At 43.4% G+C, this 27,211-nt stretch overlaps 1 protein-coding gene across 1 annotated transcript in view; it reads left to right on the top strand.

Annotated features, from left to right (window-relative positions):
• Positions 1-24,318: 24,318 nt before the first annotated feature.
• Positions 24,319-27,211, top strand: part of LOC140650769 (phospholipid phosphatase 1-like) — a 75,236-nt gene continuing 72,343 nt past the window's right edge. Inside the window, exon 1 of the mRNA XM_072859505.1 lies at positions 24,319-24,495. Within this exon, the coding sequence (XP_072715606.1) occupies positions 24,438-24,495 (58 nt within the window). The 5' untranslated portion in view covers positions 24,319-24,437. The remainder of the gene's footprint in view (positions 24,496-27,211) is intronic.

Here is a 27,211-nt window from a genome sequence, read left to right as displayed (position 1 = left end):
CTAAATCATTAATAAACTGCAGAATATTTTAGCTGTTAAGCTGACCTTCAAGTACAAAACCTTTTCTCTACTTAATTCCTTGACTGTGCTCTGTGTAATCAAATGATAATTTCCTCTATTTATTTTGTAACCTTGGAGATATTGCTAGAATTAAATTATATCTTCTCTGAATCTGTATTCTAAACTGTAATAATGCTGTTTCTTTGTCTTTACTTATTTATAGGCTGTTCTCTGGTGACTAGTAGTATTATTGACCAGGAGGTTGCATCGCAGTAGCCTTAATTACTGTTGCACAGTGTCCTTCAATTTTTGGGTAGTTATTATTCTGCCTTTCTTCTGCCCCTATCCTCTTTTAAATGGCAGGAACCAAGATCATATGCTCTCCGTCCCACATGCAGACACAGCAAGGCATTTATACTCATCTATGATCTTATCTGTAGTCCTCTAGCTGTGCTTAGTATTGCTGGATGACTCTGAACCAATGAGATGGAATGCAAATCCTGTGTTATGATCAAGGTTATGATCAAGACAAGGTTTAAATCAGTAGTGATCAAATGTCATTATCAGCTTCTAGCTCCCAGTGTAAAGTTCACAATTGCAATAAACATTCATATCTCACTGGGCCATTTGGTTCAAAAAGTCAATGACTGAATGGACGTTGTAATAGCTGCAGTACTGTGGCCAACTGTGTCTCATGTTAGATTAAAATCCTGACAGCTGAAGCTAGAACCCATTTGTTACTGCCTAGAGACCCCCCTACCTGCCCACCACCAGGGATTACCAGGTATTTCTTCCACTGTCACTAGTGCAGCAGCTGGAGAACATTAAACATGCTGAAAGCTTTTATTGGGTGCAAGTGCATTACTCTTTCTCTCTGACCTATAAAATAAATAAAGAAAAGAAAATTTAGACCTAGCCTGTATTTTTAAGAATGAATACCAACCCTAAGCATCTGGGCTACTGGTAACTAGTTGAATGGAGCAAGAATAAAACACAGCACAAATACTTTCTACAGCCTCATGGTGTTTATTTGGCTCTTGCCTTTTCTAGGTATGGTTTCAGTTGTCTACTTAGTTTTTCTGGTTACTTGTAAAGGCTGCTCATCTGGGAATCCACTTAGAATACAAGTGGTTTACAGAGAATGATTTTTTTTGTACCAGGTAAGATAGTTAAAATGCAGTAATGAAACATATATATGATGGGTTTAAGATTTTTTTAAAGCAAGTCATAAAAGACTGTCTCATTCACCTTTTAACACCTCTGTGACGTAAATAAAGTGAGGAAATGCTGTCTGATGTTGCATGTAGAGGCTCAGGAAGGATCCCTTTTCACAAAGTGACAAGGAATCCCTTTCCAGGTGATGTTCCTTAATTAGGAGACAGTATCAGCACTGTGGAGGAGTGCCCATCAGAGGTATCTCCAGCATATATCATGTGACAGGGAGCTTGCCATAGTCCTGTTTCTCCTATATTATAAGTTCTAGCTGCACCATTTTCAGATCATGCCTATTTCAGTAGCAGTTACAAACGACAAACTGTAGACAGGCTGACTGGTAAAGATGCTGTAAGTTCTCCACACATTGTCTTGCTTAAATGAAACAGCTCATTTACCCTAATTTATGAGTATGCTTTTCCCATACTTCCAATCTCTCTCAGGATTTAGTCCATAATCTTAGCTCTTCACTTTTAAACACCCATTAGCTCTCTAATATGTTTCTTTTCTTTCTCGAATATTGTTTTGGTGGCTGTTTGTTCCTCCCCCACCAGTGGTGTTACAAATCACTGTGTGAGATGTCACAATCATATAAACAGTGGCACTGCATGAACAGATAGTTCACAGGTATGCACCTTCTTAGGGCTTCTTTTGTGGGTGTGTGCATTTTTAGTTTCCAAGTCACAATAAGCACTGTACTAACAGTTTTACACATTGTTGCCGTGAAAAGCCGAAATCAGGACTCAATAGCCGGGATGACTACTAAGCAGGTATTCTTTATTGCAGCGCTGGGCAGCACTGGGGATCGCTCCGCCACAAGTGCTCCGCCAGGTTAGCACAACACATCAGTTCATATACAGAAAAATCATACATATTCATCAGATTTCCTGAAAAGGGCAGTCTTATGGTGATGAGTTCCCAGAATTCATTTACATAGTCCAAGCATGCGCAGTAAAATTAGGGTTAGGGTCTTTTCACCCTCCCGGTGGTCTTCCATAGTCTTCCTCACGTTGTCCGCTAGTTGAACTTTGGGCTTCCTGTGTCCATATATAGTCATTGAGTTAGCTCATCAGTCCTTTGGCCTCGGAATGTTACAAGGGGGTCGATTTAAGCTAGTTCTTTGGTGCTTATCTTCGGCACAAACCTCCTGAGTTCCTGTTATCAGTGATTTAATTAGGAAGCCTAACGAGCTTGCTCAAGGCCTGTTTAGTCCTATCAGGTAAGAAGTCACAGGAAATGTCCCACCATCGACTCTGCTCAGCAGGTAACTAAAACTATCTTTGCAGGGGAAGAGAACAAAAGAGAACAAGGATGCAAGTGAAACTAAAAAAAAGCAAGTCTATATATCACAGTAAGGTCTTAGTCAGGGATTGTCAGGGATTTAACCCTTTCATTTAAAGACAGAAAACGACAGTCTTTGCACTCTGAGTGCACTTGTTTATACCACAGACAGCACTTCTTTTCTGCAGGCAGCCAGCTGCCCCATAATAGCAATTGCAATAAATGATGGGCTAGAGCTTCTCCAGAAATAAACTTACCTACAAGGTGCACGTTTTTTCATTCTTTTCCTCTCTGTTTTTGTAGATAACTCAGATTCCCCAATGAACCCCTTTCAGACAGGTTTGTTCACCTGATTTGCACCTTGGTAATAAACTGCCATTTAGTGGCATCAAAGGAGTATGTACATGACCACAGGCTCCCACGCCTTCCCTGGGAGCTTACCATACTGTCCTAGTTCTTTCTACAGTGAAATCTGCCCTCAGTCCCCATCTGCACTGGAATGTCTATACTTACCTCCAAGGCCAAACTACAAGTAAACTTTCAACCATTGGGTAAACTTGTTAAAAACCTGGCTTCTATGGTTTTATTGTGAGGGCACCATACTGTTTTCTTTAGCAAATGACTCAGTCTTTTACCTTCATCCCATGTGTTTATACAGGGAAAATCAGGTCATTGGACAGCAGAATGTTTTAACGTTGCATATGCTTCCCAGTGCACCCTAACTAAAGTGGGTCTCTTAAAAATTAATCTGATAAAATGATCTTCTGTGCTGAATCAGGGATAGAAACACATCAATCCCGCTTTATCCAGTATGTGAAGTGTCTGGAAAAAAAAATACTGAAAAGTAAGATCCATAAGAAAGACAACTACAAAAAGAGAAGCTTTAAAAGTCATCAAAATGCCCATAAACAAAATTTTCTGGCAAGGGCAGCCTAGACTTCTGGCTTACTTGGGCCAGCTGCCATCGATAGTAATCTTTCCTTTGCTTTCAATGGGCACTGATTCAGGCCTTGGAGAAATTGCTCTTTAAAAGATTTTGGCAGTTAGGGGAAGATTCCATCAGAAACAGCGAGACTCAGCTTTCCACGCAAGAAGCTGGGTATATTTCAGCAGCTGTTATTCAGGTGCAGTCGGACCAGCATCACAGTTTACATGCTATATTGTTGAGAGTAATATAACAGATTTACCTTTAAAAAAAGCACTGAAGAGGTCAATACCAAAGTAAAACACAGAATATAAGTGGGAAGCACAATTCGATTTTTTTCATGGTTTTTTTTGTGCAGCGATAACTGGAAGATACAGGAAGAACCAGAATAGCTTTTGTGGTGGATTGACCCTGGCTGGACACCAGGTGCCCACCAAAGCCGCTCTATCACTCCCTCTCCTCAGCTGGACAGGGCAGAAAAAATATAATGAAAGGCTCGTGGGTCAAGATAAGGACAGGAAGAGATCATTCACCAATTACCATCACAGGCAAAACAGACTCAACTCGGGAAAATTAATTTAATTTATTAACAATCAAAATCAGAGTAGGGTAATGAGAAATAAAAACAAATCTTAAAACACCTTCCCCTCACCACTCCCTTCTTCCTGGGCTCAACTTCACTCCTGATTTTCTCTACCTCCTCCCCCCAAGCGGCACAGGGGGACAGGGAATGGGGGTTGCGGTCACTTCATCACAGACTGTCTCTGCCGCTCCTCAGGGGGAGGACTCCTCACACTCTTCCCCTGCTCCAGCGTGGGGTCCCTCCCACGGGAGACAGTCCTCCATGAACTTCTCCAATGTGAGCCCTCCCCACGGGCTGCAGTTCTTCACAAACTGCTCCAGCGTGGGTCCCCCACAGGGTCACAGGTCCTGCCAGGAGCCTACTCCAGCACAGGCTTCCCATGGGGTCACAGCCTCCTTCAGGCGCATCCACCTGCTCCAGCGTGGGGTCCTCCACAGGCTGCAGGTGGATATCTGCTCCACTGTGGACCTCCATGGGCTGCAGTGGGACATCCTGCTTCACTATCATCTTCACCACAGGCTGCAGGGGAATCTCTGCTCTGGTGCCTGGAACACCTTCTCCCCCTCCTTCTTCACTGACCTTGGCATCTGCATAGTTGTTTCTCTCACATATTCTCACTCCTCTCTTCTGGCTGCTGCTGGTGTTGTGCAGGTTTTTTTTCCCCTTCTTAAATATGTTATTACAGAGGCACTACCACTGTCACTGATTGGCTCAGCCTTGGCCAGCAGTGGGTCCGTCTTGGAGCTGGCTGGCACTGGCTCTATCGGACATGGGGGAAGCTTCTAGCAGCTTCTCACAGAAGCCACCCCTGTAGCCCCCCTGCTACCAAAACCTTGCCACACAAACCCAATATGCCTTTAAAGTACCCTCAAATGGCTATTTCATCCCAGGGTGGATCTTGCTTTTCTTTGACTCTTTGGGCAAAAATTTATAAGCACTCTGGGATTTGTGCATAGTTGCATTGTTGTTCCCCTATGTGCTTGTTCTTCGCCTGTTAGCTATTTGTCAGCAACATTTCCCTGTGGAGCATTTTATAGCACTTGAACTACACGGAAAGTATGCACCAAGCTGTACCTGCTAAATTTGGTGAATAATCCATTGTGTGTAGATGCTGTCATGTATTTCTAGGGAAGAAAAAAACACTAAGGGCACTCTGTCCTCTTCAAAAACACTTGTAAGGAATGGTCCCAGAGCTTTAAAAGATCCTCCCTTTTCAAAGTGCAGTTCACTACCTTCATTACTGACTAGAGCTACAAGCATCAAGCCAGCAGACAGTTGGAGAGGAGCTGTGAACTTTTCTGACCATGTTTATTTTAAAATGTTAATCCAAAATATATATAGTCATGGAAGACTCAGAACTCAGTTTTCTGACATGTGCTTCTCCATCAGCCCCACCACTTGTCCATTGTATCATACTGCTTTTTAGAGCAACTAATCCAGTTTTGCTTAATCTAACTACAAACTGTCCCTGATCTGGCACTCCTGATGACAGTTCTTCTTCAGCAGATGAATAAATAGTTGCATAGCCCATCAGGTATGTCTGTGTCAAGTTCTTCTCCAGTGACCGGGCTACAGAGGAGCCACTGACTGTGCAACTTGAGTAGAAATAATTTCTTTTCGGGATCTAGAGGCCTAAGCACTCATATTCTGGTGCTGACCTATTTAGAGAGGGCACCGCTGGGTATGCCTGACACACAAATAACATGCATCTATATGCTGTTGCTTGAACCCCTGAAGTACACATCACACCCTTTTGTCATGAAGTTTGACTATGCTGGGCTGTGATCAGTTGCATCACGCTGCTACCTTGATATCCAGTCCACCAAGAGGATGAGTATGTGATGGCAGTCAACTTGACAGCCTGGCTCTCAGGAACAATAAAACATCATGCTTTTAGCTCTAAGGATTTTGATTTGATGTTATGTATTAGCCATGACGGCATGAGTGAGTTCAAGATGTATGTTTCCCACTGACAGTAAAGGGGAGGGAGCAATTTCAGATGGGCTGGTATGCTACAGGTACACACAGCCGCAGCTGCTCCAGGCTATGTCCAGTTTCCAGCTATTCACACCTGAGGGGGGTGCCCTCCAGCTGGCAAGTTCCATCATCACTGCTAAACTTGGTATAACTCTGTGGATTACTTTGCTGTTCTTACTTCAAGAACTTTCAAAGGGGATAAAATGTGTTGTGATGCCTTACTGAGGCACACCAAAGCTGTAGAAGAAATAATAGGAAATTAATAGAAAAATGGCATGTAATGGCAAAAGCTACTTCAGGACATGTGCAGTTCCACCCAGAAACCTAAAGGTGCAGAGACAGAGGAAAACATTGTGTCATTGTTTCCATCTTCTTACCACTCATGAGAGCATTAGTAAGATACTTCTGAGCTTCACCAAGCTCTCTCTTCAGCCAGGTATTCAAAAGCACTATGTACTTCTGTGGAGCCAAATTAGAACTATAAAGCTGTAAGTGCACAGGAGAGCTGAATGTCTTAAAAAAACTGTGCAAGTTGGGCAGTCAAGTATGCAAATCCATCACACCATGTGCTTGTGTAGCTGCTGCAAAAGCCTATGCAGTCTGTTAACATTTCATATTAGACCTTATAAGACAAATGGAGTACATTACTTAAAAAGCTGTAGGCAATATGATATGAAAAGTCCTTCTCTTAATAAATTATTTCTATGCTTTTAAAGGTTTGGGTCCTCAACAATATATATTTCTGTTTGCTAATATTAAATGAATCTCTCTTGGAGGAGATAGAGTTGTGAGGAGGGACAGGCAACAGAATCTAAGGCCAACATAGCATTAGATAAACTGAAACAAATTGAACTTTGTAGACTTTTTCTACTGTGAAACAACTATTATAGAAATGGCATTTAAGAGTGTTCCTTTTTTGCCTTCAAGAGTTTTGGAGTAGTCCTCCTTTTTCAGTTTAAAAATGACCAAATAGTTCCAGTAATTTCTGATCTCCCTGCCAGCTTATTATTAGTGCAATTGGCTACAAACCAGCTGACTGATGTCAGTCTCATAATAAAGAATTGCAAAGCTAGACAAGGGTCCCATGAGAAATTGAAGAAGGAGGATCAAACACAATTGTAAATCTGTGCAAGAGACTACAAGGTCTCTGGCAAAAGTTTTACTGCTTTTTATAGCACTACTTATTCAACAGGTTTTCTTTCTTTCTTCTTCCTTTCCGTGTGTACATGTTGCATCATTCTCTGTTTCGTTGTGGTGTTTGGTTTTTTTTAAATATGTCATGTAATGGAGTACATGAATATTCTTATTTAATGTCAGTATATAACACTTTATTTAATATGACTCATCAATATATCCCACAAGGTAGAGCATCCCTAATTATTTGCTGTGTTCCCAACTGCAGTCTTCGGTTTGCATCATGCTGTTATATAAATGAATGGTAATTGTGAAAAGCCATGTTTTCCAAGGCTGCAACAGCAATTTTTCCAGCTATTGTATGCACAGGAATGTGGCTGCACACACTCAGAGATCTCCAGACATCAGTAAAGCTTATGGATCCTGTCAGCTGCAGAACTAGAAACTAAGCGTTAGTATAAGAGCCACCCATGTTCTTCCCTAATCTTTCAGTAGCTCTGTTCTCAACTTAGCCTTGTCTGATTTTGCAACTAAGTTTTTTTAAGAGTGGTGTTGTAGAAAGGTCATTGCAAAAAAACAGACATTTGCAAGAAGTCCATCTGGATTATTTCAGACAGAGCTAAAACAGATTACAATTTGGTTTTCCTGGACTTCTTAGCACTAGGTTAAAAAAGATACCAGATGTAGGTTGCTCTTCATTACAATGTCTAATTTTTACTGCCCTGCCATTCGGGATAGGTTCTTGGAGGGAGAGTCATATCCCCAAGAGTAAGATTTGTGGAAGCCATCATTGCTAAAAAATTAATTGTGATCTAGCCAGCAAGAATGCTGTAGGGAAGGAAATGCTGTAGGGAGATATTCACCTCAGTCTGAGCTGCAGGGACGTGGCATGTCACTCTTCTCATTATATCCAAGAAAAGCTGTTGTGTTTTCCATATTTACATCTAAAGTCCATTCAGGGATCAAGCTGTACTTATCTGAGCTGTCTCTGGGATCCAGTACAACATACTGTGCAAATCAGTACATCTCCACAAAAGGCATCTGGACTTCTGCATTCAAAAAGAGTGTTTTGAAGAAAATTTGAGTCTCAACAACTGTTTTCATCTCATTTTCCATTGCCTGAACTGTATCTTTACTGTCATATGTGCTACTTTGCTGGTGATAAAAAGTTTCCAACCTTCAGGTGATCTGAATATGTAAAGCATTCCAGCAGATTCAAATACCATCTTGCCTCAGTGCAAATCTACAAAGGTGGTTTTCCAGCACACACTGGCAACACCTAACCTTTGGAAAATTCACTGTATTTCAGCAGACACGTAACGTGCTCTGGGAAAAATTCAAACCTGACTCCTTAAAACCAGACTATCAATTCAATTAAATTGACTTTAGGATACAGTTTCTTATTTCCAGATTTCCACATGGTATGAAACAGTCACATTTACAGAGGGCAAAAGTTTTACTAGGAAGGCACATAGAGCCTTGTGATGTCTTTTTTTCAAGGAAACCACCAGTACATTAATAGGAAAGAAAAAACAAAGAAAAGAGGCTTTTGCTATTCTTTCTTCATATTTGTGATGGCATCTAATAATTAGAGAAGGGCCCAAATTTTGGATTGCAGTCTGGTTTCTTACTTTTTGCAATTTCAAAAGATTTGGATATGATCATTTCAGTCCAAGCTCAACGCTGCTAATTCTTTATTATTGCCCTTTCCTCTAGTTCATTTACAAGCTGCAGTGAACTTCTCATAGACAGGTCAAGATTTCCCAAAGGCCAAAATGCCTCTCTTTAGCAGTAAGACCCAGAGTAGAAAAAAGAGGGAAACTGAGAGAAATCCCCATGGAGGATTACTCCAGGGCTTGTGGAGTAGGCAAGTTATCTTGCTCCTGGCATCCGTGAATCCCTTCATGTCTGTATGGGTAAGGCCGATACTTGTAATTCTCTCCACTTTACCTTCCTCCCCACCACTCCCCATGGTTTTCCGTGCTTCTAAGAGCTTGTCAAGCACACAGGGCAAGGAGGATCCACAGAAAAGGTCATGTAGCATTAAGACATAATATCGTTGCATTAGGTACTGAAAGAAAGAGAAAACATGTATAGTAATTCTCCCTTCCAGCTTCCTGTTCTCTTTCCTTAAATTTGAGTCCAGCTCCCCAGAGCAATGCTAAATGTTAGTCCAAGTCGTAACCAACTGGAAGGGCACAGAAATGCAGAAGGTAAGTGCCCATCTTTATACATGGTCATCAGGTCAGAGATGAATTAGACTCTACCATCTGTAAGAGGATACCAATGACTACAAGGAACTGGGACATTTGTTTTACATCTGTTTGTAATGACAGAAGCTCCAGCAGCACAGTGGTCGCATAACTCTGAATTGGGGCAGTGGTTCAATACTGACTCAGAGGGAAGTGTGCCAGCAGCACCACTGAATGTGCATTACATATGGAGGAAATTTGGACAGCAGGAAATTTGGACAGCAACTTGCTATAGCACTGTTTTGGAAATGCATGAGTCACTGTGTTTCTGGAATCTGAACCTTTCTCATGTTTTTGTTCTAGATACCCTGTCATGTTGTTTGAGAAAGCCTGAAGGACCACTGCTGAGTTAGTTTATCCAGGATCTTCATATTGGAATACTCTAATCCATCCGTGTCATCTTTCTTCCTGTTTCCAAAAAACCAGAATGCAATCCACAATTTTCGTCCATTGTGAAATATTATTGAAAACGCTTTTGTAATTGAGACTAATCTCCTTCTTAGAGCAACCCACTGAGCCTTTCACCTCAGCTGTTGCACTCACTGACTTCTCTGATGCTTTCAGATGAGGCTCCCCCACTTCTTACTCCTTCGCACCACTGTGCATACAGTATTCCTTCACCATTCTATTTCAAAATGTTTCTTACAAGACTAAACACTATGTCATGGTTTAACTCCAGTTGGCAACTAAGCACCACACAGCCGCTCGCTCACTCCCCCCCCGGTGGGATGGGGGAGAGAATCAGAAGAGTAAAAGTAAGAAAACTCATGGGTTGAGATAAAGACAGTTTAATAGGTAAAGCAAAAGCCACGCATGCAAGCAAAGCAAAGCAAGGAATTCCTTCACTACTTCCCATGGGCAGGCAGGTGTTCAGCCATCTCCAGGAAAGCAGGGCTCCATCACACATAACGGTGACTTGGGAAGACAAACGCCATAACTCCGAACGTCCCCCCCTTCCTTCTTCTTCCCCCAGCTTTATATGCTGAGCATGATGTCATATGGTATGGAATATCCCTCTGGTCAGTTTGGATCAACTGTCCTGGCTGTGCCCCTCCCAGCTTCTTGTCCGCCTGGCAGAGCATGGGAAGCTGAAAAGTCCTTGGCTAGTGTAAACATTACTTAGCAACAACTAAAACATCCCTGTGTTATCAACACTGTTTTCAGGACAAATCCAAAACATAGCCCCATACTAGCTACTATAAAGAAAATTAACTCTATCCCAGCCAAAACCAGCACACACTAACAACACTGATAAAATCACATATGCCCTCTTCATTAACTAAACATGCCAGGGGATGCCTCTGCATTTCCTTTGCTTCTCTTCTCCTCTTCTCCTGCTGACAGTTATCTCTGTCTCCAGAGATGCTCCCCCGTCTCTGCAGGCTTAGGATCCAGGTATCACTTTGAACTGCATTGATGGCAAAAGCTCCCTCCCTCCAACAAATGTCATAATTTGTCTACAACACCTTGAGTTTTTTCTACTGCTCACACTAAAATCTAGCGCTGAACTGAATTACAATTAAAATAGTTTTATTTAATCTGATAAATACAGGTATGCGTGTGTTCTGGTTTTGGCTGGGATAGAGTTAATTTTCTTCCTAGTAGGTGGTATAGTGCTGTGTTTTGGATTTAGTATGAGAATAATATTGATAACACACTGATGTTTTAGGTGTTGCTAAGTAATGCTTACACTAGTCAAGGACTTTTCAGCTTCCATTGCTCTGCCAGGCGCACAAGAAGCTGGGAGGGGGCACAGCTGGGACAGTTGATCCAAGCTGGCCAAAGGGCTATTCCATACCATAGGACGTCATGCTCAGTATATAAACTGGGGGGAGTTGGCTGGGGGGCAGCAATCGCTGCTCAGGGACTGGCTGGGCATCAGTCGGCAGGTGGTGAGCGGTTGCATCACTTGGGTTTTTTCCCTGGGTTTTGTTCCTCTCTCTCTCTCTCTCTCTTGTTGTTTTCCTTTTCATTACAATTTATTATTATCCCCCCCACCCCTGCCAATTATTAAACTGTTCTTATCTCAACCCACGAGTTTTCTTACTTTTGCTCTTCCGATTCTCTCCCTCATCCCACCGTGGGGGGAGGGTGAGCGAGCGGCTGTATGGTGCTTAGTTGCCAACTGAAGCTAAACCACGACAGTGTGCACACACACACACACACACACACACATTTTTTAATGAGACATTCAAATACAGGTGTGTTCCAAATGATCAAAGTGCAAGAAAAATCAACAACATGGGTCTGGTAGAAGCAGGCTACAGAGGAAAGGGAAGCTTCCCATCTTGCAATCAATTACATGTATTGGATTGAGCATTTGAGCAAACAAGTCTCATCAAAGATGAGTAAAATTAAAGAAATGCACTTAGGAAGGGTCGGGGCTGAAGACTTAGAGCTCTATGACAGTATCCATCATGAGTCAGATTCACAAAGTCTTCAATGCCTAACAGGCTTTTTAGATATTGGCACTTAGGCATATTCACAATGTCTGTGACCCAGTCCTGCAGGCATCTACAGTCACCCTCAGAGTCACAAGAGTGCTCAGAGCCTACGTCACAGGTGAGAGCAAGGGAGATGCAAAAAACCTGGGGTTCTCCAGTCTTTGTCACCTGCTGACCCTGGTCTAGCAGGAATAGCCAGAGCATGCCTAGCTGTCCCTTGAAACACAGCCAGGAAGCAGATGGGTTATGTCCTGCCCACGTCCAGCAGTAAAAGCATTCAGCTGGGAGATGGGAGATTTGGGAAGCTGAATTCCCCCTTCTTTTCCATAACACATGTGGAGCAGACTTCCAGCAAAAGTTACAGTCTCTCAGAGATCTTCCTAATCACCAGCCTTACAGAAACACTTCTTTTAGTTGTCCTTAAATGTGATAAAGCCAAGCGGGTTCTTTACCACATAGAGTTGATGTCTGATTTTTAAATGGGTCTTTTTTTTTTTCATTTTATAAAACTAGTTATTTTTTTTAAACAAGGATAGCACAAAGGGCTTGATAGAAAACAAACCATACTGTGGACATACTTAGCAGATGTAATATTAAAATTGCATTGCATCACACACATGTCACTTTTTAACAGGGTCTAACATGTTTTATAGACCTGCATTTATCTGCCTGTACCATGTCCCCTCCCACTTCTGCTTATAGCTTTCCTTTTGGCTTTTATTCTAGAAGCAGTGGTGAAACGCCACTCAGCATTTATGTGTCACCTATATTGATTCATGGTTACCAAATTTTTTTAAGACTGCAGGTAACTGGGCAATAAAAAGCAGGTTCAGTCCTGGGTACCTCTGCCAACCTGCCATGGCTGCTCCAGTATATGTTCATTTATCACATGCTTCATGGGCTCTTAAGCAAAACAAAGATCAGGTTTATGACAAATGACTGCAGCACATACCCTCTGCCAACTGCTGAGTCTAGGATGGGATGCTCCCCAGTTGGCTATTTTTAGCAACTGTATGGCCTTTTTATGCCTCTTAATTGCTTTAGTCATACAAAGTACATATGGAGTGAGACATATTTTGCTCTATTGATTTGTGCAAAGATTGTATGATGAGGCTGCTCTGCTTTTCTATTTGTTTCCAGAAAACCAATACTGCACAAGTAGCTGTCACACTGCCTGATTATACTCGCATGGATCTGCATCATTTGTGTGTGCTCTGTAAGACGCTGTTTATATCCATCCCAGCTGTTTATTGCTGGCGTTGATGCAGTGGTACCTTAGTGGATCTTATCTAAAATAATTTGGCTTTGCATCTGAAATCTAGCAGTTGTGCTCATCCTAAGTACAGCTGAAGGAAAACTCCTATCTAAGCCCGAGAATAGATTATTATTTGTGAATTTTATAATAATAATAATTGCATTAGAGAAAGGAACAAAGTAAATCTGTGCCCTAAATTTATACCCATTACAGTAGTATCTGAGCCCCTTGTCATTTCCATGACGTTTATCTTCACAATATCTACCTGCAGTACAGCAGCGCTATCTTCCCCACCTGACAGAAGGGAATAAACGGTGTACGTTAGCTCGTGGCTTGCATTCCCATTCAAGCCCAAGCTCCTTGAAAGTCCACACCACCTGTTTGTTGACTGACACTCTGATGCAAGCCCATGTGTGTACCAGGAAGGGAAACTCAACATCACTGCAACACCTTTTGTGCCTGAAAACGAACCCCTCCCTCCCAGACACCACCACTTAACCCTATGGCATTGCACATTCAAGTCCTCACTCCAACATGGCTAAAAAATATGGACCTAGCTGGAGGGATGTGAGCAATTCAACCAAGGCTCCCTGGAAATATGGAGGAGTGCTTACACCTTAACAACTACAATCATCTTCCTCACTTCTGGCTAATACGAAGCATAGCGAAGATGAGTATTATGTTATCCACTAGCCTGTATTGGGAGGGTGATAATCTGGGGGCATCATCCCATGTTTTCTTTTTTTCACAACATCTGAAGGTATTCATTTCTTCAGTATGTTTCTGTTCCCCTTCTGAATGCTTTCAAAGGCTGAAAAGTTTACATTAGCAGCAAAAGGAGAGCTAAGGAGAATCTCCAGCCTCTAGTAGACGGGGGAGGGAACACAGTGAAAGGATGAGGAAAAGGCTGAGGTACTTAATGCCTTCTTTGCCTCAGTCTTTAATGGTAGGGCCAATTGTTCTCTGGGTACCCAGCCCCCTGAGTCGGAAGATAGGGACGGGAACCAGAATGGAGCCCCCATAATCCAGGGGGAAATGGTTAGTGACCTGCTGCACCACTTAGACACTCACAAGTCTATGGGGCCTGATGAGATCCACCCGAGAGTACTGAAGGAACTGGCAGATGTGCTCACCAAGCCCCTTTCCATCATTTACCAGCAGTCCTGCCTAACTGGGGAGGTCCCAGTTGACTGGAGATTAGCAAATGTGACGCCCATCTACAAGAAGGGCCGGAAGGAGGACCCGGGGAACTACAGGCCTGTCAGCCTGACCTCAGTACCGGGGAAGCTGATGGAGCAGATCATCCTGAGTGCCATCACACGGCATGTAGAGGATAACCAAGGGATCAAGCCCAGCCAGCATGGGTTCAGGAAAGGCAGGTCCTGCTTGACCAACCTGATCTCCTTCTACGACAAGGTGACCCGCCTAGTGGATGAGGGGAAGGCTGTGGATGTTGTCTATCTAGACTTTAGTAAAGCCTTTGACACAGTTTCCCACAGCATTCTCCTGGGGAAACTGGCTGCTCATGGCTTGGACGGGTGTACTCTTCGCTGGGTAACGAACTGGCTGGATGGCCGGGCCCAAAGAGTGGTGGTGAATGGAGTTAAATCCAGTTGGCGGCCGGTCACAAGCGGTGTTCCCCAGGGCTCTGTGTTGGGGCCGGTCCTGTTTAATATCTTTATCAATGATCTGGATGAGGGGATCGAGTGCACCCTCAGTAAGTTTGCAGATGACACCAAGTTGTGCGGGAGTGTTGATCTGCTTGAGGGAAGGAAGGCTCTGCAGAGGGACCTGGACAGGCTGGATCGATGGGCTGGGGCCAATTGTATGAGGTTCAACAAGGCTAAGTGCCAGGTCCTGCACTTGGGCCACAACAACCCCATGCAAGCCTGTAGGCTTGGGGAAGAGTGGCTGGAAAGCTGCCCAGCAGAAAAGGACCTGGGGGTGTTGGTTGACAGCTGGCTGAATATGAGCCGGCAGTGTGCCCAGGTGGCCAAGAAAGCCAATGGCATCCTGGCTTGTATCAAAAATAGTGTGGCCAGCAGGACTAGGGAAGTGATTGTGCCCCTGTACTTGGCACTAGTGAGGCCGCACCTCGAATACTGTGTTGAGTTTTGGGCCCCTCACTACAAGAGAGACATTGAGGTGCTGGAGCGTGTCCAGAGAAGGGCAATGAAGCTGGTGAAGGGTCTAGAGCATAAGTCTTATGAGGAGCAGCTGGGGGACCTTATTGCTCTCTACAACTACCTGAAAGGAGGTTGTAGAGAGGTGGGGGTCGGTCTCTTCTCCCAGGTAACAAGTGATAGGATGAGAGGAAATGGCCTCAAGTTGTGCCAGGGGAGGTTTAGATTGGATATTAGGAAATTTTACTTCACTGAAAGGGTTATCAAGCATTGGAACAGGCTGCCCAGGGAAGTGGTTGAGTCGCCATCCCTGGAAGTATTTAAAAGACGTTTGGATGAGGTGCTTATGGACATGGTGTAGTGGTGGTCTTGGTAGTGTTAGGTTTACGGTTGGACTCGATGGTCTTTTCCAACCTATACAATTCTGTGATTCTGTGATTCTGTGAAAAGTTAAAATAACATAGAGTGGTTTTAGTGCAGTGCACCACACTGTTTCTATCATGTGAGAATTGCTTAACTGCGGTACACTTCAGCAGCACAATTTATTACAAACCTTGGAAGTCATTTCAGGAGCCTAAGGACCTCGTGGACCTTGGACCAAGTTTCAGCAAACTGCTCAGATGTGCAGTCACTAGGCAGATGTCTGGAAACATTTGTTCTTGCACATTTATCTGCTAATGCAGATGTCCCAATGCAAGCATTAACACTCAAGAGCATTATGTGGATTTGAAACAATCCCTGGCAGAGCTGGGTCCCATAAAAGTTATTCTGACAGATATAATCCTTCTCCTCTCCTTTGCCAAGTGCTTGCTCTGACAGGAGCCAGAGCACATCAAGCGAGACTCCTGCCTGCTTCCACTGCTTCTGGTGCTCCAGACACTACAACATCCCTGCCCAGTGCTGACTTCACTCTTATTTTCATTGTTATTATTCTAGTTGGGAAAGAAGCAGCAATGTGGAAGGGAAAGATAAAACAGGAGATAAGAGGATATTTTAATGCTTTCATCTGCACAGATGACTCATATGGGACAGGTTTATTCCTTGTCTCTCTCAGGATTAATGCCTCAAGGAGAACCCCAGCAAAATTAAGGCTCTTTTTGCTGCTGTGGAAAACACTACTTTCTTTCACCCTGCTCTGTGAGGCCTTCGAGGCAATGGATGTGAGTGTGTACAGCACATAGCACGATTGGCTCCAATCTTACTGGGGCTTCTCGGTATTAGTGTGATAAAAATAAATACCAAACGGTCAGGGCTTAATTATAATCTGGACATTCTGTGCTCCGGCAGTAGATTACAGGAGCCATTGACTTGTACCTTAAGGCACTGAATCTACTGCTGGCACAAGGATGAATCCATGTAAAGGGACAAGACAGCAAAGTTAAATCCCATGTTTCCTGCTCAGCGTGTAGGACACAAACTAAGAGGAAGTGATTTCAGTAACTGAATTCTCTGTATGTTGGAGCAGCTCTAGCTGTGGCTTTTTCTGTTCAACTCTGATGACTATTTCAAGGAGTCAAGTACTGTTTTATAGAAGATGGAGAGGCAAAAGCTTTCATTAGATAATAATTGTATTAAGACCCAAATCCTCTCATAATTATTTGAAGAGGAATGCTAAATAATTAATGTTGCAAATATCTGTTGATTTATTCTCCTCCACCCTTAATTTTGTTTTGAGCAGGAGCTGACCCTGATCATGCTCTGTGAAGAATAATTCAGAGATGCAAGAAATAAACGTGCTCCACAATCAATATTGAAGTGGGTTTCTTTTTGCTTTACTTGATTCTGCCAGTTTGAGGTTTTTGGTGACATTTTGCCTATTGCTATTTCACTTTCAAAGCCCACTCATAATTTATTTTTGTAGTTGCATTTATTTATGTGCTAGGCTATTGTAACTGCATTATATTAGTGCAGGGAGATGTGTCCAAGGTTGAATTTTATCCAATATATTTATAATGTCTTAAGAAAACAACAACAACAAAATGCTATGAACTTGTGAATAAATTCCTTCGGTTCTGTGTCACTGGAAAAAAAAAATCACAAATTTGTGGAGCTCAAACAAAAGCAACATTGACAACTGTAACAGCACAATACCATTACTAAAAATGTTGCAAAAGGCCACCCTACGGACATATTTCCATAGCCATTCTGGTTATATTAACTTTGCCTTAGCTTCGGAGTGTAGTTTTGGATGAATATGACTTACAAGTGTTACAGTAACGTCTGGAGGCCCAACTCACTGTGTTAGGTAACATACATAGTAAGGGACCGTTGCTGTTCTGAAGACTTTTCAACATAAATGAGCAGGACGTGTAGAACTAAAGGGCCAGCAGTCAGGCAGTTCATCCACCTAGCAGGAGAGTAACAATTGGGCCAGGAAAAAAACTCAGGTCTACTTCTCACCGGGTCTTTCTGCTTTTGTCTGCTCCCATGCTGTACTTCTAGTGGTACTTCTACCGGCATCCAAGCCATCTTGAAGTGGTATGGGACTGGGAGCTGCTGCCTTGCAACAGCTTCAGTGTAGATTGCTGCTTGTTTAAAGCACAGTGTCAGGGATGGGACTGTTGCCGCCAAGCAGGAACAAGCAGCAGGAACAAGCAGCAGGAACAGACACCTCAGCTGCTGCACTCTGAATGCACAGTTTTGATCATCCAGTGAAGCACATGGAGATGTACCTGGAATAGGTGCAATGACACGCATTTTCCTTCAAGCTTATCTTCTTGTATCTGTTGAAGTGTATCTGTTGAAGATACACAGATATCCAAATGTATACGGAACCAGGCACAGGAGGCTGAGTTACTGCTTTAGGTATGTAATGGGTCAAAACTGGGTGCCTTTTATACATCATCGGCAAATTCTTCGCTGTGCAACTGGTTTACCCTGTTGAAGTTCATCTCTTGAGATTCCTACTGCTGCCAGAGTTACCTCTGTTTTGTTCGCTGGTTTGACTGGAAAGCATGACCAAGAAGGGAAGAAGAGAGAGGAAAGCAGAAGCCAGAGGACACAAGTCCTGCAGCCCCTAAATCACTCCAACTTGCAATAATCATAAGACTTTTTAAATAAAAGTTTCACTCGGCCATGAACATTTTGTGAGTGCCCTTGAGACGTTCTTTCTTTCAGAATCTATTATTGCTCCAGAGCAATATCTGTAATTGAAACAAATAATAAAATCCAATAGAGAGCAAACAGGGACAGTTTCTTAGCCCTAAGCACAGCTGATGTCCACACAGCTAAATTTTCTTCCTGTCAAAAATAGTATGGCTGCACGCAAACTCGCCATGGGGAATGGTCTCTGGCCTGTGCTAACCCCTGACCCATGCCCAGGAATTGTTGGGGAGAGTGCTAGTCAGTTCTGAACAACATCATTTGTGAGCTAACAAATAAATAGTATGGACAATCATGTGCCAGTACCTGTTTCATGTGTGCTGGCCCCACTTAATTAACTTGTGTAGACATAGCCTGAAGTGTTTTTCTGGAATATACTATATGATCTTCTGAGGCTGTATGATACATGCTATTAAATATGTGTAAACAAAGGTATATACTTGGGTTTAAATGCATTTTAATTCATTACATGAACATGAATATTAATTTTATGTTGTTATGCTGTTTGGTGATGTCTGCTTGATTATTTCTGTGGCTAATCTTTAGAAATAACCTGTTTTTTCTACTAGAACAGGTCTCATCACTCTTGCAGAAATGCTCTTGTAACTTCGATCTAAAACTGGAGAGCAGAACCCTTCACGGATCTGAACTTGCCCAGGAGTGAAGGAGTGGAGCACCACAGGTGACAATCTCAAGACACTGGCCTGAGCTTTTTGATGAATAGACAACACAGTTGAATAGAGATGTGGGAGTGAAGTATCCAAATGAGTATCATCTGTATTTAAAGGGAAAAGAATTAAGGGAGAGAAGACAGGAAACTCCTCATGCTTTGTTTATTAGAAATAAAAATGTTCTTTATCGCTCATTGCTCCCTTATTAAAAACCAAACAAACATAAGACATAGGAGCAAAAGAAAGAAAACAACTAAATGACCAGACCAAACAAAAGAAGAGATATGAGGCTAAGATATTTTGGTGGAATCTAAATTCTGCTTTCTGAAACATTCTGTGCAAAGGGTGTCAACTGACTTCAGAGGTCCAGGTCTCAAAACTACCTGTAGGACTTTGTGTCATTTTGTAAGGGGCAAATCCTATGCCCTGGACAAATGATATCAGAGAAAATCAGGAGGGCCATCTTGGCAGACTTTCTTCCTTGGTCCTCTTCTGTAGATCTTACTGCATGAGTGGGGTTTTGGCAGATAAATTCTAAATAAGCACACTAAAGTATTGCAGAGTCTGAATCTGACAGAACATTACAGACAAGTCTGAACTATTTCGTCTCTGCTAATTATTAGTAATGTATTTTGCAGTGTTACACTATGGCCATTGACTGGCTTTGTAGTCAATCAGGAGCTGGTGGAAGGCCGGGACTTACGTAAAGTTGATAAGGGGGATTCAGACTGGGATGTGGAACGTCTAATCAAAAATTATTGTCCTTGGGAGTGAAACACATCCTGGAGAAATACGTAAGCTAATTAAGATGTTTTGGGAACAATCTGAAACTGCTAGCAGAAGTGTGATAAGGAGCACCCTTACGCGAACTATCCTCATTGTAATACTAAAAGTCACACCCCTTGAGCTGGAGACCCCGGCCCAAGCAGAGACCCCTCACCTTTGGGCATGCGCAGAATATTAAAGTAGTACTGTAGCTTTAAGATTGAGACAAGAAAATGTACACCAATATAAAACCGCTTTGCATAATTACTTATGCATATGTATAACTAGACTGTATAAACATTGTACATGCATGAATGAGTGGTGTGCTAGCTTTGTGGAATTACCACCTAGCACCCGGTTTTGTGCAAAACTTTAAATAAACTGATATCTCGGCTCTGTGTGCGTATTGGGTGTTGCACACCGGGTAACAAACTCCGTTTGTGAGACAACAGCTTTGAACATATGAAGGCCTGATTGATATCAAGTCCATCCAGCCCAATACTGTGCAACAGTGCACAGCAGCAGATGTTTAGGGAAAGAGTTTAAGAAACAGCCCATGTGGAATGACTCTTCCCTAGTAGACCTTTCTAAATGTGAGAAGTCAGCAGTTCTGACGCTTCCTAAACTACCAGGATCCAGTGTTTAACAGTGGAACAACCTGAGGCAATGACTTCCACAATATTCTCATGTAAAGAAGGAGTCCTGTTGTCTGACACCTTATTTAGGTTCTCCCTAGTTCTTATCTGATACAAAGTAGTGAATACTTGTTATATATTCATCCTTCTCCGCACATTTCATGATTTTATAGATCTATACTTTATAAGGCCTTTTCCTCCCTCATCATTTCCTTTCCATGTTGAAAAATCCTATTCTACTTATGTTTCTCTTGTATTGAAGCTGTTACATACAAGTTCTAATAATTCTTTTTGCTTGCCTTTGCACTTTCTCTGCTTCTCTACTTGGATATAGTATCCATTTTGATGTGGGATTGCCGGCATTCAGGAATGTGTCATAATGATATTTGATGGATTGTTCTCGATTTCTTTCCTAATAGCATTCCTAGCACTCTGGTTGGCATGGTGATCTCTCCACTGAGCACTGAGAGGATGGCTTCCCAGAACTATCCACCGTGACCCTCTAATCTCTTTCCTGATTGGTAACAGCTCATTTAGAACTATTGACTCCAACCCCAGATGAAGCTACAGAGAAATAAGCCTGGGAAAGTCCCATCATTTACTAAAGCTGCTGATCTATATGAATGTTAATTGCAGTTAAGAGTCCTGTTGGGTCAATACTAATTAATTAGCATGCAAGTACTACTACACACTAATGATAACCTTACTAGTGCACACAAAACTTTTAAGGAGGATGGGCAAAACACTGAAGATCAGGATTTCTGGAAGAACCAGAAGAAAACAAAGAAATGAACAGGCCTTTAACTTGGTCTTGATGTTCTCTGTTGCTCACTGCTCTCAATTAAACAAACAAAAGACAAAAAAGATACAATTAAAAAAAAGAAAGAAAACAACTAAATAGCCATACCAAACAAGAGAAGAGGTGAGAGGGTAAGATATTTAGAAGAGTTTAAATTCTAGAAAGTAGTATTAGACTATTCAAAAATGTACATTTAATGAAGGGATAAAATATAATTTATGAGCTTGGTCTGTTGCTTTCATTTTACTCAGGTACCAGTTCAAAAATGTTCTTTAGTATAGACCCTGTTAAGCATATGAGTAGATCTGACTTGACATCAGTGGGTTACTAAGGTGGTTAAGAATGGTGAACATCTAAGAGCCTTGCTGCTAGGGACAGATATCAAGCAAAGCCTAGACAGGAAAAATGTCTCTCTTTTTTTTTTTTACTCCATCAAATGGGCATATATTTACCAGCAATTCTGCTAGTGCCAGGAAGTCAGAAGATACTACAAAACTCTCACAGTACCAGGAGAAAATTAAATTTAGAAGCTCTGATATTCGTGTTGTATACTTAAAAAACCCCCTCCAACTGATGCTGAACGTGATTTCTATTTGTGTTTATAATCAAACATCCTCCATCCCCTCTGGAACTTACTGCTCCAGATGCTCTCCAATTAAGCACCATCAGTTTGACATTTCTGCTATGCTGGGCATTGTTGCTGCCACAGATACTTTATTATTTGTTAAAGATGCTTAAGCATGCGGGGTTTTTTCCTCTTGAGTTTTATACCAAAACATCCTTTTTTGTGTGAAATAACATATCTGAAGATGCAGCACTTTTACTAACACAACCCTGGAGTAATATAGGGTTTTCTAATCTAAGTACTAATTCAGGCTGAAAGTGCTTGGGTTGGCGTGCTTCCATAGTTAATACTTGTCCGTATATGAAGGCCCAGAAAAGCCTTCTGAATGCCTAGAACAGTGCAGAGCTAACCTAATCCCTTAAATTGTGCTCAATTGAGGGTTTCCAGGACAGCAAGCCTAGTGGTGGGAATAAGGTTGCAACAGCAAGGCAATATATCCCTTGTGCAATGAGAAGTTTGGAGAGGAACCGGGTGACTGATTTCTTTCCTGAACTCTGGCAGAGATGCCTTTTCCCTCAGGAAAGCTACATCTCAAGGGTGAAACAGAGATGTTGAAACTGCAAGACAATAAACCGTGATTAATTTCTCTTGTTGGCGAATGCTGTGCTGCTGCAGCCCAATTTCCAGGTGTTTTTAAGTGTTATCACTATCTTGCTTACATTCTTCTGGGAAGAGGTCCATTTAAATTAGACAGCACAATCTCTTCGGTCTCTAATTTACTGCATAGGGGTGTGGATCAGGAGAGCTGTTTGCTGCTTAGCCTGAACAAGATTAACGTGATGCTTTGGGGTTGAAGAAAGCAATTACAGCAATTGTGCATGGAATGTTTGCATTGCTTGGATTCTGGTTTTTCTAACCATCTTGCAATTTTGGGGATGTTATCTACTCCTGATTTAAGACCTTGTGAACAATCCCCCACTTTGTGAGGAGCAGAGCAGATTCCACACTTTACTTTCAGCAGCAGTTCTCACAAAGATAAGCCCAGTTTTTGTCATTGCCAGGTTGTGCTACAATTTATTCCATTACTTTCTGCATTTTAAGACAACACTGGAGTTTCTACCTCCATGAGACCATCCCAGAATACTCGCACAGGAAAATGAGTTCTGTAAATTACACTACAGTTACATAAATAAAGGGTAGTTTTAATCTTTAGACCTGCCCATTTTGATTTGTAGCTGGGATGCTTCTTAGGGGTTGAGGTAAAATCAGGAACTCCTGTATAGGCTGCTATGTAGAGAGCTTCTTTATATATTCTATATGGATCTGCTTTATATCTCTTTTTAGACCATATGCTTGAACTGAAGATACAGCATATTTAGCAAGGCATTTCCATCTCTAGAACTTGTTTCTCTTGTTGATCTGCCAAACCTGTTATTCAGCCCTTAGGATATAATACAAAATGAAGGTGTTTACAGAATTAGAGGGTGAAATTGCAGAAAAGTTTATGCCTGATGCTTTGAGTGTGGGAAGTGCCGCTCATCCCACCTGCAATTACATAGAAAACACAAATGTGCTCAGTGGCATGAGTGCCAAGTTTGTGCCCAGCAGCACTAATAACACTGGTGAAAAAAGTTGTCTGTTTTGTGGTAAATGCTGTTAAAATAAAAATGCAGTTATGCAGAAAACTTTTTTTTTCCATGTTGGTCACTATTTTCTTTCCAAATAAAAGCTTTTAACAAGGAAAAAGATTGGTTTGAGTTGGGCTGAAACTCAATTTCTCAGTTCTTTTGCAATTTCCCAACACTCTTAAAGAGGTGGAAGGGGCTTTTTCCTTGTTAAAAACAAAAACAAAACCAAAAACAAAACAAAACAACAATTTAAAAAAGGGCCCCGTATTTGCAGCAGATAACCCCTTCCCAGCTCTGTCGCAGGCAGGCCGGGGCACTGCTGCGGTTGGAGTCTCCGTGTCCGGCCAGGGTCGGGTGCCACCGACACCCGTTTCGTCCCTCCCTGCTACCTGCTGCTGGTGTTTGTCAACCCGGCAGCCCCTCGGGGAGCCAGGCAGGCCACGAACCGCTGCCACGGCCCACATCGCCTCAGGACAGGGCCGAGCAGGCAGGTGGAGGCAGAGCACAGGCGCCCGCCGGGGCGGCGGCCGGCGCCGGCCCTGCGGCAGCCCCACGACCACGGGAGCCCGAGGGGACCCGCGCTGAGGGGCGGGCGGGGGGCGAGGCCACCGCCTCAGGCAGGCGGAGGCCGGCAGGAGAAGGATGGAGGGCGGCCGCTGAGGAGGGGGGGGATCCCTGCCCTCCCCCGACCCGCCACGGCGGGGCGCAGCGGGGCTCGCTCCGCGAGGGCGGGGAGGAAGCAGGCCGCCGTGTGGGCGGGCCGCGGCGCGATTGGTCGGTCCCAGACGGCTGTTGAAGCGCGGCCGCCGGGTGGGGCGTCACAGCGGCGGGTAGGGGCAGACAGAGCCGCCGCCAGCCCGCTCCTTTCCTCCCCGTCGCCTGTCTTAAAGCCCCGGGTGGGCGCTGCAGTAGTGGTAATAGCACAGTGTGGGTGGTGGCTGTGGTAGTGCTGGGATCGCTGGTTGCGGGCGCCATTGGTTCGGAGCGCCTCGCCGCGGTTGAACCGCTCCGCTCTCGGGTTGAGGCTGTCACCGCGCGAGGAGGCGCCGCTGCTGCGCCTGATGCCGGGCGCCCGGCGCTGCTAGCATGTTTGACAGGACGCGGCTACCCTTCGTGGCGCTGGACGTGGTCTGCGTGGTGCTGGGTAGGTCGGCGGGCCGCGGAGGGGGCGAGGGAAGCTGTCCCCGGGGCGCTCCGCTCCTTTCCCGCATGTGTTAATCGCCTGCTAATCCTCCTGCTAATCGCATACTAGCTTCTCCTCGGTGCTAAACACCACCCTGAGCGGGTCTTCCAGCCTGTGTCTTTGTTGTGCCTGCGAGTGTGTGTCTATGTGCTGCTTTCACTGCTGCCTGCCATCGCTTCACGCACACACACCGCCCCGCCGGGGCCATGGGGCTGGCCCCAGCGCGGTCCGTAGCAGCAGATGGTGGGGCGCTCAGCGGGTCTTGCCGTCAGGCCGGGTCGGGTTGCAGTAGAGAGCAGATGAGTCTCGGTTTTTCTCTTTCTGGAGGCCCTTGAAAATTGGTAAGATTATTAATAATATTCAAACCTCAGCTAAGCGATTTTAACACAGCCGTGCAGGCTGTAACTCGGAAGGGAAGAGTCCTGGGGAGGGAGCTGCTGCTGCTTATCCACTGACATCTGGAACTCCCTCTTCTTTCTACTGTCCTTATTCTTCCTTCCCTAACCTCTTCTGTTGGCTAATAAACCGGATGTGGCAAAAGCCTGTACTGGGAATATAGGTGTTTGCAGCCTGAGGTGTGTTACTCTTGGTGGTTCAGAAAGCTGCCATGAAAGTGGTCGGGATCATGGCGGTCACGGGAAACATGATTCATTCTAGTGTCAAACAGCAGTGGCACAATAGGTATTATGCACTAGAGAAAAGATTCAAATCACTTTAAGTTTTGAGTTGTATGCAGTCTCAGTGAAACTAAACTAATGCTCTAGGTTGAGGTTTAAAGTAAAATGAGGTATTTATTAGAACATCATGTTTGTGTCCTCATGTTTGTGTGTAGCAGTGAGGGACACGTGTAGAGGTAGGAGTGATACTTCGGTGCCGTGATGGTCATGTGTTGAACCATAACAACCACAGCACGCTGCCACAGCACTGCAAATGCTTGTCTTAACTAGTCCAAATAAGAACACCTTCCTAATGTTTCTTTCTTCTGTTTCAATCTCTAGCTCTGTTAAAACTATATCATGGCCTGTCAATTTGCATTAACTTTCTCATTCTATGTAATGACATGGTGTAAGGAGTAATGCTGTTGGTTATCAATCAGCAAAGGGAAAGCTTTACTCTGTAAAGTGTTGTGACTCTTCTCGACCTCTGGCTGTTGAGAGCCAGGGAAGTGTCTTCAGTATCTGAAGGTCTACTTCTTGGTCAATCATAAGAAGTGTTACTTGATCTTGGTTTGTTGGATGCTTGGTTGCTTAATCAAATGAGAGCAGTACTTCAGTAATAAATCTGAGCACTTTCTTGTCATGTTCAGTGGGTGGTGTTCAGTCAAACAGGTCTGGCTCATGAAGTCCCTCTTGGCTGAAGATGTCTCCAGCATCAGTATGAACATAATGAGTAACTTTTTCATCTTGCTAGATGCTTCAAACAGCAATGCTACCTGCAGCTAAATGGCATTAAAGAACAAAATTATGGTGAATGATGTGTTGCTCTGAATAAATGTTATATAGGATAGAGCTTTTGGAGAATGATAGTGGATCCATGTTGTCCAGTAGGAGCAATCTTTATTCAGATCAGAAGTTTTACTAAGCTATGCTGTAACAAGGCTTACATTTCCATGCTATCTTCATGGAAGATAGAAAAAGAGGGGCAGAATCACCTCCCTCGACCTGCTGGCCACGCTTTTTTTGATGCAGCCCAGGATACGTTTGGCCTTCTGGGCTGCGAGCGCACATTGTCGGCTCATGTCCAGCTTTTCGTCCATCAGTACCCCCAAGTCCTTCTCCGCAGGGCTGCTCTCAATCACATCATCCCCCAGCCTGTATTGATACTGAGGATTGCCCCGACCCAGGTGTAGGACCCTGCACTTGGCCCTGTTGAACCTCATGAGGTTCACACAAGCCCACTTCTCCAGTTTGTCCAGGTCCCTCTGGATGACATCCCGTCCTTCTGGCATGTCAACTGCACCACTCAGCTTGGTGTCATCTGCAAACTTGCTGAGGGTGCACTTGATCCCGCTGTCAATGTCATTGATGAAAATATTGAACAGCACTGAGACCAGAGCTGTTCAACAAATGCTACATGGGGGCAGGGGAAGGTGTGTTACTACCTATGTTAGATTCTACTTATGTTAGAATATGCACATATGCTTCAAAATGACCAAGGTATATGCATAGTGTAAACTCTTGCCTGATCATAAAGATTTTTGTAATGGCAATTATCAGAACAGACAAAACTGCTTTACTGGCCATGAAGATAGCATGGAAATGTAAGCCTTGTTACAGCATAGCTTAGTAAAACTTCTGATCTGAATAAAGATTGCTCCTACTGGACAACATGGATCCACTATCATTCTCCAAAAGCTCTATCCTATATAACATTTATTCAGAGCAACACATCATTCACCATAATTTTGTTCTTTAATGCCATTTAGCTGCAGGTAGCATTGCTGTTTGAAGCATCTAGCAAGATGAAAAAGTTACTCATTATGTTCATACTGATGCTGGAGACATCTTCAGCCAAGAGGGACTTCATGAGCCAGACCTGTTTGACTGAACACCACCCACTGAACATGACAAGAAAGTGCTCAGATTTATTACTGAAGTACTGCTCTCATTTGATTAAGCAACCAAGCATCCAACAAACCAAGATCAAGTAACACTTCTTATGATTGACCAAGAAGTAG

Source organism: Ciconia boyciana, chromosome 4, assembly GCF_034638445.1.
Source record: "Ciconia boyciana chromosome 4, ASM3463844v1, whole genome shotgun sequence".
Classification (NCBI taxonomy): domain Eukaryota; kingdom Metazoa; phylum Chordata; class Aves; order Ciconiiformes; family Ciconiidae; genus Ciconia; species Ciconia boyciana.
Note: the sequence above shows the minus strand (reverse complement) of the source record. Positions and strands in the feature narration are given on the sequence as shown.